This window comes from Mixophyes fleayi, chromosome 1 (assembly GCF_038048845.1).
Source record: "Mixophyes fleayi isolate aMixFle1 chromosome 1, aMixFle1.hap1, whole genome shotgun sequence".
In the NCBI taxonomy this organism is placed as follows: Eukaryota; Metazoa; Chordata; class Amphibia; order Anura; family Limnodynastidae; genus Mixophyes; species Mixophyes fleayi.
The window spans coordinates 380,926,148-380,938,287 of record NC_134402.1 but is presented as its reverse complement, the minus strand read 5'-3'; the positions used below and the strand labels follow the sequence as shown (position 1 = coordinate 380,938,287).

Below are 12,140 nucleotides of genomic sequence, written 5' to 3'. Positions count from 1 at the left end.
GGCATGCAACTTGCCCTGCTATTTAGCATCCTAGCCAGGCTGGGTAGCATGCAAAATAGCCTGTGGTCTGAGCCACAGAGCCTCGGGGAACATGGTGGGGGAGAATTATTCTTTGCTCTTTTTTGAATAGCTTGTAATTAACAATAGAGAATCTGTCACAGAAACTACAGGTCTTCCAGAAATATTAAAGAAATCTAAGAATCTATGATTGATTGCAGGTCCTTTTATTTTGACCATTTCAGCTAAATTGCAATAACAGTTTAGGAATATGTTTTAGTAGCCATAGAAGGCATGTCATCTAAACAAGCTATTAAGTCATCAAAATGTGATCAAAATGTGGTCTGAGAAAGTCCAGAGACCTACATATATTCTGGCCATACCTTGTCAGAGATACGCTACATATTCTTTTGATTATTTTTTTATTGGTAGATATTAATACCTACAAGTCCGAGGCAGAATGGATCAGAAGTTCTGAGGTGGAAGGGGAAGAGAAACAATTAGTAAAACAATGGAGTTGAACTAAAATGCTTAGAAGCTTAGTGGAAGCCATTCAAGATGAAAATTGTTGTGAATCCCTTTCTTCCTGTCTTAATATAAAACATTAATGTTGGTGAATCTTATCATATTAATTTTAACACCCCACTAATTGCTATGGAATCTGCTGGCGCTATATAAATAAATGTTGATGATGATGGTGAATTGCTTTCGCTTAATAGCGAATAATACCAGATGTATGAAACCAAATAAAATAATTTAAATGGGTACTATATACTGTTAGTTAGGGTAGGCAACATTCTCTGCCAGTCAGCTGAGGAGCCAAGAACTGCTTTTCTCACTCTAAAATGAGGTAAATACTGTCCAGTTGCCAAATAACCAGACCTGTAGCTAGTTTGGATACACAAATGTATGGTCAGAAAGTGAAGACTTGTTGTTTGGAATTTGGTTGACTAAATTGCAACCTATGTGGCAAGAAATTTTTATTTTAGCTGCTGGTCAAGTAAAAGATCCGTTTTTGCAATGGAGATTCTCACTTATCACTATATTTTCATCAGGAATCAAACACCTTCTAACCCAATCCATCTCAGACTAAACAGGGCTAATACTGTACCAACACATGCAGATACTGGAATGAGTGAACACTTGTCTTTTATGATAGTCATGATATAGTTTAAAACGTTTTCCTGTGCCTGCTTGTTATGATACTATGCTGCTTCTTTCTATCATAAAATGAAGCTGTTTGTTCTTTTACTCCGTAATCAGCTAGAACCATGGCGAAGTTGAGGACATCACATTTTCTTGCTCTCCGCTTTGCTGTGCTAAAAAGCATGCTTTTCATTCTACAGATACATAACAAAACTGACCTATCAAACTTCTAAAGACATTCCTCATATAATATGATCTGCTCTTGCAAGATGTGTGCATGCAAATCTGAGCTTCTATGAGCTATGGAGAGTCTAATGGCAACATTTTATTTCAGGTTACGAAGTGTTAAAATGGAACAGCGGAAGTTAAATGATCAAGCTAACACCTTGGTGGATTTGGCAAAGGTTAGTAGAAGCACTAAAAGTACAAACCTAAAGTAGAACTCGATGCAAAACTGAAATACAGTACAGTATATCAATAGTCCAAGATGTCAGAGACATCTATTAATTACTTTGATAAATGGTCAGTATTTACGGACTTGCATCAGTGTTACAATGCCAGTTTTTGCTGACTATGGTTGACCAACCAGATTAATGATATTTCTCACAGTTAACATACTGTATTATAAGATTGCCTATAAAAATTATATCTAGTCAGCATTAAAATTGCTGTTGTAGAATAATTTTGTGCTAACGAGGCAGTTTATACCAACAAACTCTGTGACAAGACCAATGGTTTTGCTATTGTTGGGGTGATTTTGCCAACTTAATTTTAATTTACACGTATTTTATTGTTTTTTTGCAACTTCATTTTAGGTAACCTCCATTTGATGTGATAAGAGATAGAATCCTATTAGATGACCATTTTGTTCTATTGAGAGCTTTCAGTTTATTAAATGCTCATATAATGGTCAAGTGACTTTAATATATGTACTGTAGCAACAACTGCAAACTATATCCTTATGTATGATGAAAGACTTCACTTTATTGTTGAGCAGTGACATCACATGACTCATTTTCATTGTATTCCAACCGAATAATTAAACAGGCAGTGAAAATTAAACACACTGGTATATGAGAATCATCCCATACAAGCAACTTTTCTGTTCAAGGTTGATACCTGTGTATCATAAGAAATAATGTACAACCACTGTAAAATAAAAAGGACATAAAAAGTCATCATGGTCATAGACTATATAGAAAATTCCTCTTATTCTTAATAATAATTGTATAGCTGAAATTACCAATTTTATATCTATCATTGTAAAGTGCCATCTTCAGTGGTGTCTAATGTCATTTAAAACCCTGGATGTCTGTCCTGTATCCTAACAAGCAAGGCCTGCATATTGAATATAGATGATATATTTTCACTTGCACATGTTGCAAGAGGTCAAGGGGTAAATTTATCAAACTGCAGGTTTGAAAATGTAGAAATGTTGCCTATAGCAACCAATCAGATCCTAGCTGTCATTTTGTAGAATGTACTAAATAAATGATAACTAGAATCTGATTGGTTGCTATAGGCAACATCTCCAACTTTTCAAACCAGCAGCTTGATAAATTTACCTCCAGATCTCTAAGGCCTGCATCTGAAGGATTGAAGTATTTGCTAGGGCTGTACCTGGAGTTCATGATGAAATTCTGTAGAATCAATAGTCACAATAGAGGTAGAGATGTAATTGAATTAGACAGTTACCTTTGTGTTACCAGACAAGGCAAGTCAGCCAGTGAATGCACTCGTTTTCTAGTCAAAGTGCCTTTATTCAGAGCCCAGGTTTACAAGCATTTTTGAAGATGCTCTTCTAAGAGTTTGGTAAGTCAATTGTGTCTCTATCAGGATATGAAAGCTAAAGCATATCATATTGTAATATATTCTGCGAGGAAACCAGTAATGATTAATGGCCAGGATCTAGGTCTAAGCAGAACAGAACTGATACAAACTAAAAGAAGTGACAGAGATTGAAATAGTGAAATGAGGATTTAATAAACACATTGGGCCTGATTCATTAAAGAAACTATACAAAAAAAGAGAAGCTTTGCACCTGGGCAAACCATGTTGCATTATAGGGGGAGCTAAATTTAAAATGTAAGGCCAGATTTATAGTTGGGGTAGGGAATGTCCTAGATCAACTTTAAATTTCAGTGTAAAAATAAAGTTATCAAGTATTTGTGTGCTACATGAAAAACAGTCAGTATATAACTTATGTGCAAGATAATAAACTAATATGAACCCCTTGCATTGTAACATGGTTTTGTCCAGGAGAACACTTACTCATTTTTTTGTCTTACTTTCCTTAATGACTCACGCTCATTATGTAAATACAGAGGGAAAGCAAAGAAATGATGAGAGTAACTGAGTCCAGACAAAAATAAAAGAGCAACATGGGAATAGGTCAAGCCAGGAAGAACTGTCCAGTACAGATGATTATATTGCTGATGTGTAGTCCATAATAATAGCATTTAAACTGGAACAAATTGGAACTATGAATCTAGATTAGATCCATGCAGGGAAGCATAAACAGGTACCCTACACACTCCTAAACAAATAGATAAACAAAATGCTAGACACCGACCACTCAGGGGCAGGCAATGTATACGAGCATGGGAGCAAGGAACAGGTACCAGCAATCTTACAGCAATCAAAACAGAACCATCTGCAGGAGAACCAGAATGCAGAAACCCCACTAGCTCTCCAGATGACAAGGAAGTTTCCCAATAGTACCGCTGCCATCTGCAGGAATCCATGAAAACGGATACCTGACACCCTTTATCAGAATATGAAGGAGAAGGGCTAAGTTGGGTACAATAGTTAAGATCCAGATATCTGGCCTGACTGGTGAATACTGTGGTCTGTGTCCAATTTGACACACATGTAATAGGCAAAGTTGGAAAGAGATAGCCATCTGGAAGTCAAGCCACATATCTATATGCAATGTGGCTCCATAGTGTGCAGTCATGGGACAGTTGCCGACACTGGACAACTTTATTTCAGTAGAAAACAATTGAAACGCAGATGGTTTTTAATCATTCTCATTATTTTTGGTTCCAAACTATCTGCTATTTGGTCTAAATTTTTCTAGATTGACCAACAAAGTCACCAGAAGTCTGTGGCCAACTTTAGGGTCTGATAGGCTAGTCATACAGGCTGCTGATAGGTCAAACAGGTAAGCTGTTCTTACATAGTGGAACACAGAGGGCCTGATTTATCAAGGCATGCATACTGAGCGCAATGTGCATTTGTTTAAAATTGCACGTAAATCAGTATACATACCTCCGAATTGAACAAGATGTGTGGTGATGAATACAGGTATAAGCCTGCTCTGCTCTACTAGACCACTCACTGCAGGATATGTGCAATACATATGTGGAATATATAATCACAAAAGAACGCACAGAAAGAAACACTATTCAATTAATACTACCGTTAATAATATAGGCATTAATGATAAAACTTTAAAAAATAAAAAAAGTGTCTTTTTTTTATTTTATTTTATTCTTCCATGAAATACTATTTAGTATACTATGAATGTCTACTGTACATAGAATACACTTTTACAGTTGCTCCTGATTGCTAACACATGTGATAGCATACATACTCCACCGTCATCATGAGTAATTGGCACTTAGATTATAGCTGTAGCTGGAGCAAGAAATATGGTAAGTACTTTTGAGATGCTCAGAGCTTGGATCAGACACTGCTGGGAGCGCTCGAGATTGGCCCTCACTGTACAGTGACTACGGGGAAATGCCTCTTTCCCGCCTTGTTCCCTCCCTATTTACCCTCAAAGATGAATTGAACATTGCTGCTTTCTGTGGCGTATGAGCCGCTTCTGGACATGCTTTTGCAGATTGTACGCACAAATTCTGCAATTACGTCCCTTAATGAATCAGGCCCAGAGATGGTAATCTGTGGAAATTTGCCAGGTATAAGTACAAATGAGCCTTCTTTAGAGAGATGTATGATCTCTAATGTAGAAATGTTTCCTCTAGTTAGGCCTGATATGCTTGCCTTGGCTTGCTTGTTACATCTCTTGATATAAGAGCCTGAAACTAGAGAGTGGCATACATACATCTTCATTGTATTTGCAAAGCTTCACCAGAGCTACATTTATTATCAATATAGACTGTATATTCCTTTCTGTATGGCTTTTGCTATTTAATGTTGTAATGTTTCTGAGATTGACTGATCTCTCTCTGCTATTTCAATAAGCCTTTAGTTAATTAGAAGCTCCTGGGTCCTGGTCATTAATCTTGCATGTGATCCACTGCTGCACGCCAGTCAGCTAACTCCTCTGTGGCATTGTCTTCTACCCTTCTAGTGACCAGATATGAAAAATAAACTTGGTTCCTATTAATCCATAGACAGTAAAACATTATTTAACTAGATTAGTGTTCTTTTATGACCTGAACAATTGTTCTCTACAAATCTCTGACTTAAAAACTGTTAGGACAATATTTACTAATGGGTGGTTTTTGGTGCAGTTTCCAAACTGCTACACATCAGATGGGGTTTTCAACCCCAAATCATATGATTTACTATCTTGCGGTTTGGAGGCTGAAAACTGAAACTGTTTGCGATGTATGGCGGTTTGCAAACACCGCCAAACTGAATGTAAAACATTCAGTTTTACACTTTATATCAGGTAAGAGTCCAGTGCTACTAGCACTTGTAATTTGCAAGTAGCACTAGCCCCTTAACAGAGTAAATAGTAGTGCCACCTTTATATAAGTAAATAACTATATGTACCCCATTGGATTAAATACAAAACTGTACACCAATTGGATTAAATAATGATATGTGCTCCTTTGGATTAAATAAATAATGATATGTACCCTCTTTGGATTAAATAATAATTAATATGTGCGCAATAATATTTTGATTATTATTGGACCTATAATTTTAATTCAAATGTGTGGTCCCTAATAAATGTTTACCTGAAATCTTCTTGTTTTCTTGATCCAATGTAATCCACTGATAAGTTACAAACAAACAAAACATGGAATGGAAAAGACCGCTAATGAGGAGTACCCAACGCAAAATGAATTAATCTCCGATAAGCCCCTCTACTTTATAGCCAGGCAGCCAATCAGGAGCTGTTTCTTATTCGTTAGTGGCTGAACGGTACAGTAGAACGCTCCTGATTGGCTGCTTGGCTATTAAGTAGACGGACTCTCCGAAGGTTAACTCATTTTGCGTCAGGTACTCCTCATGGGCGTCCATTCCATCCATTTGGTTTTTTTTTATTATGTTTGATCAGAAAAACAAGAATATTTCAGGTAAGTATTTATTACGGACAAAACGTTAGAATTAAAATTTTGGAGCCAATAATTAATAAAATATTAATGTGGCCATATTACTTATTTATTTAATATAAAGGGGATACATATCATTAAATGTGTAGCTTGGGATTGGACTGTTGCAGCAGCATGCAGTTTGAGCTATCTAGTTTGTGACCATGTATGACCATATTTTTTTTTCCTACTAAAAAGCACCTACTCTGCCGGGTCTAAAAATTAGGAGTGCACTGTTATACCTGGTCGGTATGATTGATGTTCAGTTTGGCCTTTAGTAAATCGCACAGCTTACATACTGCACATTAAAACTCCAAAAGCCATGCGGTTTTACAAAACCACACTTTAGTAAATATATCCTATGTTCACACAGAAAAATTAGCATCAAGCTCTATTTCACTTGCAATATCACTTATTAGACTACGATGTGTAGAGCATATCTAAAATTATTTTGTTTATTGAATTGTTATATGCAGTTTTTTTTTTAACGTATTTAAAATCCATTGCATAATGCAGGGTTTGGCATGTTTAAAATTTTCTAAATACAACTATTCAACTCATGAGTGATTTGCATTTGATAATATTTTCAGCTTTGCTGCTCTACAAAGCTCCTGATTGCCATGATTGGATGCTATTGTGTCAGATACTGACGTATCTGATTAATAGGACTATTTTGCAAATCAGTATAGGAAGTTTCAGTTACTGAAACATGTATTCTAATTATAGTGGGTAAATCTAAACCTTTTCATTTGGAATAATACTCTGGTAATGGGCAGTTTTATTATGTCTATAATGTACTATTAATATGAATAGTAGAAGCAGATAAGTGTGACTTGCTATATACAATTGCATAATTGGCATAATTGTTCAGGTAAATGGGAAATAAATACAGGACAGTCCACAATTGCTCATCATCTAAAGATTTATAAAATATAACTACAAAAGGAGATGAGTTATATCCCCCAATGGCTACACAACAGTTGATTACTTGGAGTACAATAAAATAGATTTTCAGTATGTCAGAGCTGGCCTATACCGCCACACCACAAAGGCCCCCATAGATGAAGCTTCAGCCAACACTCCCTCATTCTACCACTGAAAGGGACCATGGCATATAACGTGCAGGCCATGGAATTGAAAGTATCATGTCCATGTGGTCTGCCATCAATTTAAATTACCCTCTATTTGGCCCAGAAATTCCATGTGCCCAATGTCAGATGTGCATTGCTCCCTGCATATTTTTCATGCACCCATAGCAAAGTCACACTGCATGGGGCAGACCCCCAATTCAGGAAAGTCAGGAGGCATGATAGATAGATAGATAGATAGATAGATAGATATAGATATATATATATATATATATATATATATATATATATATATATATATATATACACAAGTTAACCCGTTCATGATATTCATGCATTCTAGTCAAATCAAGCTACTTAAGGTGTTAAAAAGGTTCTTGTCATGCATTTGGGGCTAGGCCAGGCCTCCTCAGGGGAAGAGCGTTACTTCCCGACGTAAGCGCCCTTTTTTAACGTGGTTTTGTCCACATGTCACCACCTCATCATTCTTCTCCATCACCTCATCCTTCATCTTCATCGCCACATCCTTAATCTCCATCGTCTTACTGTTCTAAAACCTCTCGATACACAACGTTTCTGCTAAACACCTTATCGCTGTGCTCAATCAGTCTTCCTTGAAGGGCAGTATTCATAACCTGCACTTTCACATCACTGCTTCTCCGTACTCGTGAAAATGTGACATACAATTGTCCATGACCAAACATGGGCTCTGGTAAATAAATACCCACACGGTCAAGAGATTGAGCCCTCAACTGGTAAATTTAGCCTTTACTACCCCTCCCACAGGGGGAAGGGGGGATGATGGTAGTTAACTGACTTCACTATTATAATTTTTTTGTCAAATAATGTCAGTATACCAAATTTCAGGTCAATTGGATGAGCCCTTTCTAAGAAAATAGTTTTTTCCACACACACTAACACACGCCGCTAGGCTTATATATATTATATATATATATATATATATATATATATATATATATATATATATATATGTGTGTGCTGCCTTGTCCCTTACCTTCTTTCATGTACAAATCCATTCCCCGTAAACTCATACCCTTCTGATCTTTCCCTCTAATACCACCCTTCACCTCATCTTATTAATTAATTGCTTGTCATTTATTTCTCATCCACCACCCTTGCGACTTCCTATTGGTCCACTGTGTCACATTGCATGTGGAGCACAAACACCATTCCACAGGCTGGATTTTTTGTGCAATCTGCCTCATCTCATCATCTTGTGCAATCTGCCTGATCTCAGCTATCAGTCCTGGGTCCTATTTTGTTTAATGTATTCATTAGTGATATAACTTGTGATCTACAAAGGAAGATACTACTACTTGCATATGATGCAAACACTTGTAGCAGCTTTGATACCACTGAAGGGGTAAAACAGATGTGTGGGGATTTAGAGAAAATAGGGAAAAGGACTAAAGTATGATATCTTAAATGTAATATATCAAAATTTAAAAAAATGCATATGGGACACAAACATTTGAAAGCAGTATACAGAACGAATGGTCATGCTGTATTAATACTGTAAATGATAAGGATATTAGAAATTATTGAAGAGGACCGTGACAATATGTGCTCTTATGCTTTTATACGGGTAATAGAACTCTGTGGTGACTTCTGATATCTCTAATAAAATTAAACAGGGTGTGCATTATGATTCATAATAAACAAGTTTAATTTAGAAAAAAATGTCTGTTCCTTAACACAAAAATCCACACTGACATGGATTGACACACAGAGCCACAGTGACACAAAGACAGTCACTTTCAATGAAGTCCTCCGCATTTCCTGCTATCTTTCTTGCTGCTCTGCATGAAATCAACCTGAAGTTACCACCTTGTGCTTCTTTTAGGGCCGCAGCAATAATGGTGCCCAGAGAAGTGGTCTACAGGAAATCAAGATGACATGACTTCCTGTTTTCTGCTACACAGGTTGAATCCTTGGGTTTGTTAGCTGCTGTGGCCATGAATGGAGCATGGAGGGAAAGAGAAAATGATCTTTAACAAAAGAGTCAGTGAAGCATCTTTAGCATATAATCAAGACCTTCTGACAGAACATGTCGATTATACCAATATTTTTTTACAGAAATGTGAATTGACAACTATTATAATGGACTATAAACAACTTGGTAATAGACTGTCTATAGTAGGAATGTAATAATACATGGCATTAGTTTGTTTATATAGGTCACAGAACACCCAAGTGACTTCTATTATCTGAATATATACCAGTATTGAGTCAATTATTACAAAATCAGAAATAAAATATTCCTACCTTCCCATGATGTATGAAAATATTGCTGCCTTTAACAACAAGTACTATAACCCCCTGCTCCACTCCTTTTTTGGCACTGGTCTATACTTTCAGAGCACACTCTGTATGACACCTGACTGAGTGCCGTCATATTTATAAGAAGTAAAGACAAGATTCAGATAAGTCCCGATGAGTGCTACCTCATTTGATGTTAATGCTCTAAGGTCCACTCAGACCATAAGCCAATGCCACTTTTCGCCCATTTATTGGGGCAAGAAAGTGGATCCTGAGATGTGAAAAATAGATATTTCATTTTTTTTTGAAAATGAGGGAATAGAACAATATCGGGCTTGTCTGAGAGGATTCTGCCACAAGTTGCATGGGGTCTAGAGCAGGGCCAAGTGGTGCTTAATGTATTGTGAGCGGTGTAATCTGTAGATGAGGAAAATTTGATGAAAGTTTATTTTCAAATACAGTGTATGAACGAATGTGACATATATATAATTGTTATCTATCTTTAAGCGTGTCCTTATTTCACAGCTGTTTATACAAGTAGTCACATAATGATTTTATAACTTCAATACTGATAATATAATAGAGGCTTGATAAACAAGTCCATTTGCAATTGGTTCTAGATATTCAAGTGTCTGTTAACAAAAAAAATAAAATATATATATATTAACATGTAATAAAGTATTAAAATTCCTATGTGTTTCATATCAAGAATTGGCTTTCAGCAATTGTATACAGTGACAAACAAACAACAAGATGATTGCTTTCATTTATTTTTCTCTTTTGCTTTCAGACGCAAAACATCATGTATGACATGATCTCCGATTTAAATGAAAGAAGTGAAGACTTTGAGAAGAGGATTGTTGTCTTAGAGACAAAGCTAGAGACATTAATTGGTAGCATTCAAGCTCTCCCTGGACTGATTAGTCAGACAATCAGCCAACAACAAAGGGACTTGGTTGAAGCTCAACTGCAAAATTATGACAAGTATGTTGCATACAGTGTGGAACGATCGCGGTCTGTGTCAAGAAGGCGACGGTCTTCATCCACGGCACCTCCGACTTCATCAGAAAGTAGCTAGAAGGGAATACGTTAACCAAAAAAGACTTTTTTGCCATCATATGGTCAATATTTTAGCTTTTATTGTAAAGCCCTATGGTTCTAATCAGTGTTATCTGGGTTCTGATGTCAGAATCTTAGAAACCTGAACACAACGTTTTAGGCCAAATAGAGTGAGAACTCTCTTTTATTTCTTTCAGATGCACAGTGAATGCACTTATCATTGCTATATAGATTGTTTCTCCAGTTTCACTAACTTTTTATTCATGCACTTCAAACAAACTTTATTACTATATAGTATAATAAAATATTAATTTGTGAACATGATTGTATGGTCACTTCTGTTCATACAATGGGTTCTGCTTATATTAGGCAAATTTATAAGAAAACCGAGTGATATGTACCAATGTGATTTTTATAAAATTATTTAATTAAGAATTTAAAAAGTAGGATGACAGCCAAAAAGGCCTAGTTATTTTTTTTATCCATACAAATAGGACAAAATAAGAAATAAATATATACATAACAATACCTTTAGACTTTGCCTTAAGACATATAGATAGCTCTCAGTTGTAGATTTATCCAGGCTTGAATAAAGTTTATGTTTTTGAACTGTTTTTTTCTTTTTTTATTTAATAAAGTTAATATATGATGCTGGTCATTGCCTTTCCATCCCAGGTTCTCTTCTTTTCTGCGTCTCTTGTTAATTGTATGCAATGTAATTCAGACCAACAATGTTTCCAAGAACCTCACAGGTTGTCCTCTAAAGTAATTCATATAACATATTAAGAAATAAGGAGTTACCTTGCTGTGAAGTAAGACACATGCCCACTTTCCCTCAGCAAATGTTTGATGTTTGAATTGGATCTGAGCTGACAGAGATGGAGCCTTGTCCTATGCTATCAATGCAACACATCTTCTGCCTTTCCAGTTACACTTTGTTAGATCATCTAGACAAATGGTTGCAAAACTATGGCATTTTGTACTGTGCACCAAGACCGTTTCCTAAATGACCTTCACTTCATGCATAAAATACATAGTTGAGGACATATTGTCACATTATACACTAATCAAAAGCCATATTTTTTTCCGGGCAAAATATAATTTGCCATATGTCAAGAGAAATGTGCCCAGATCACTCATGCCTAAACAGATGTACAGCACATTGTGATCATCCGCATGTACTTCTAAGTGAAAACATGCTCAGTGTATTGGCATTCAGGGAGTTCAGAAATCTTATTCCTTAGGGATGACCACTATAGTGAACAATTTGTCACATATC

At 36.1% G+C, this 12,140-nt stretch overlaps 1 protein-coding gene across 1 annotated transcript in view; it reads left to right on the top strand.

The window, feature by feature from the left end:
- The window catches only part of KCNN2 (potassium calcium-activated channel subfamily N member 2), a 111,610-nt gene extending 100,093 nt beyond the window's left edge, over window positions 1–11,517 (top strand). The window contains exons 7-8 of the mRNA XM_075179641.1: window positions 1,478–1,547; window positions 10,593–11,517. Of these exons, the coding sequence (XP_075035742.1) occupies window positions 1,478–1,547; window positions 10,593–10,880 (358 nt within the window). The 3' untranslated portion in view covers window positions 10,881–11,517. The remainder of the gene's footprint in view (window positions 1–1,477; window positions 1,548–10,592) is intronic.
- Window positions 11,518–12,140: the final 623 nt, after the last annotated feature.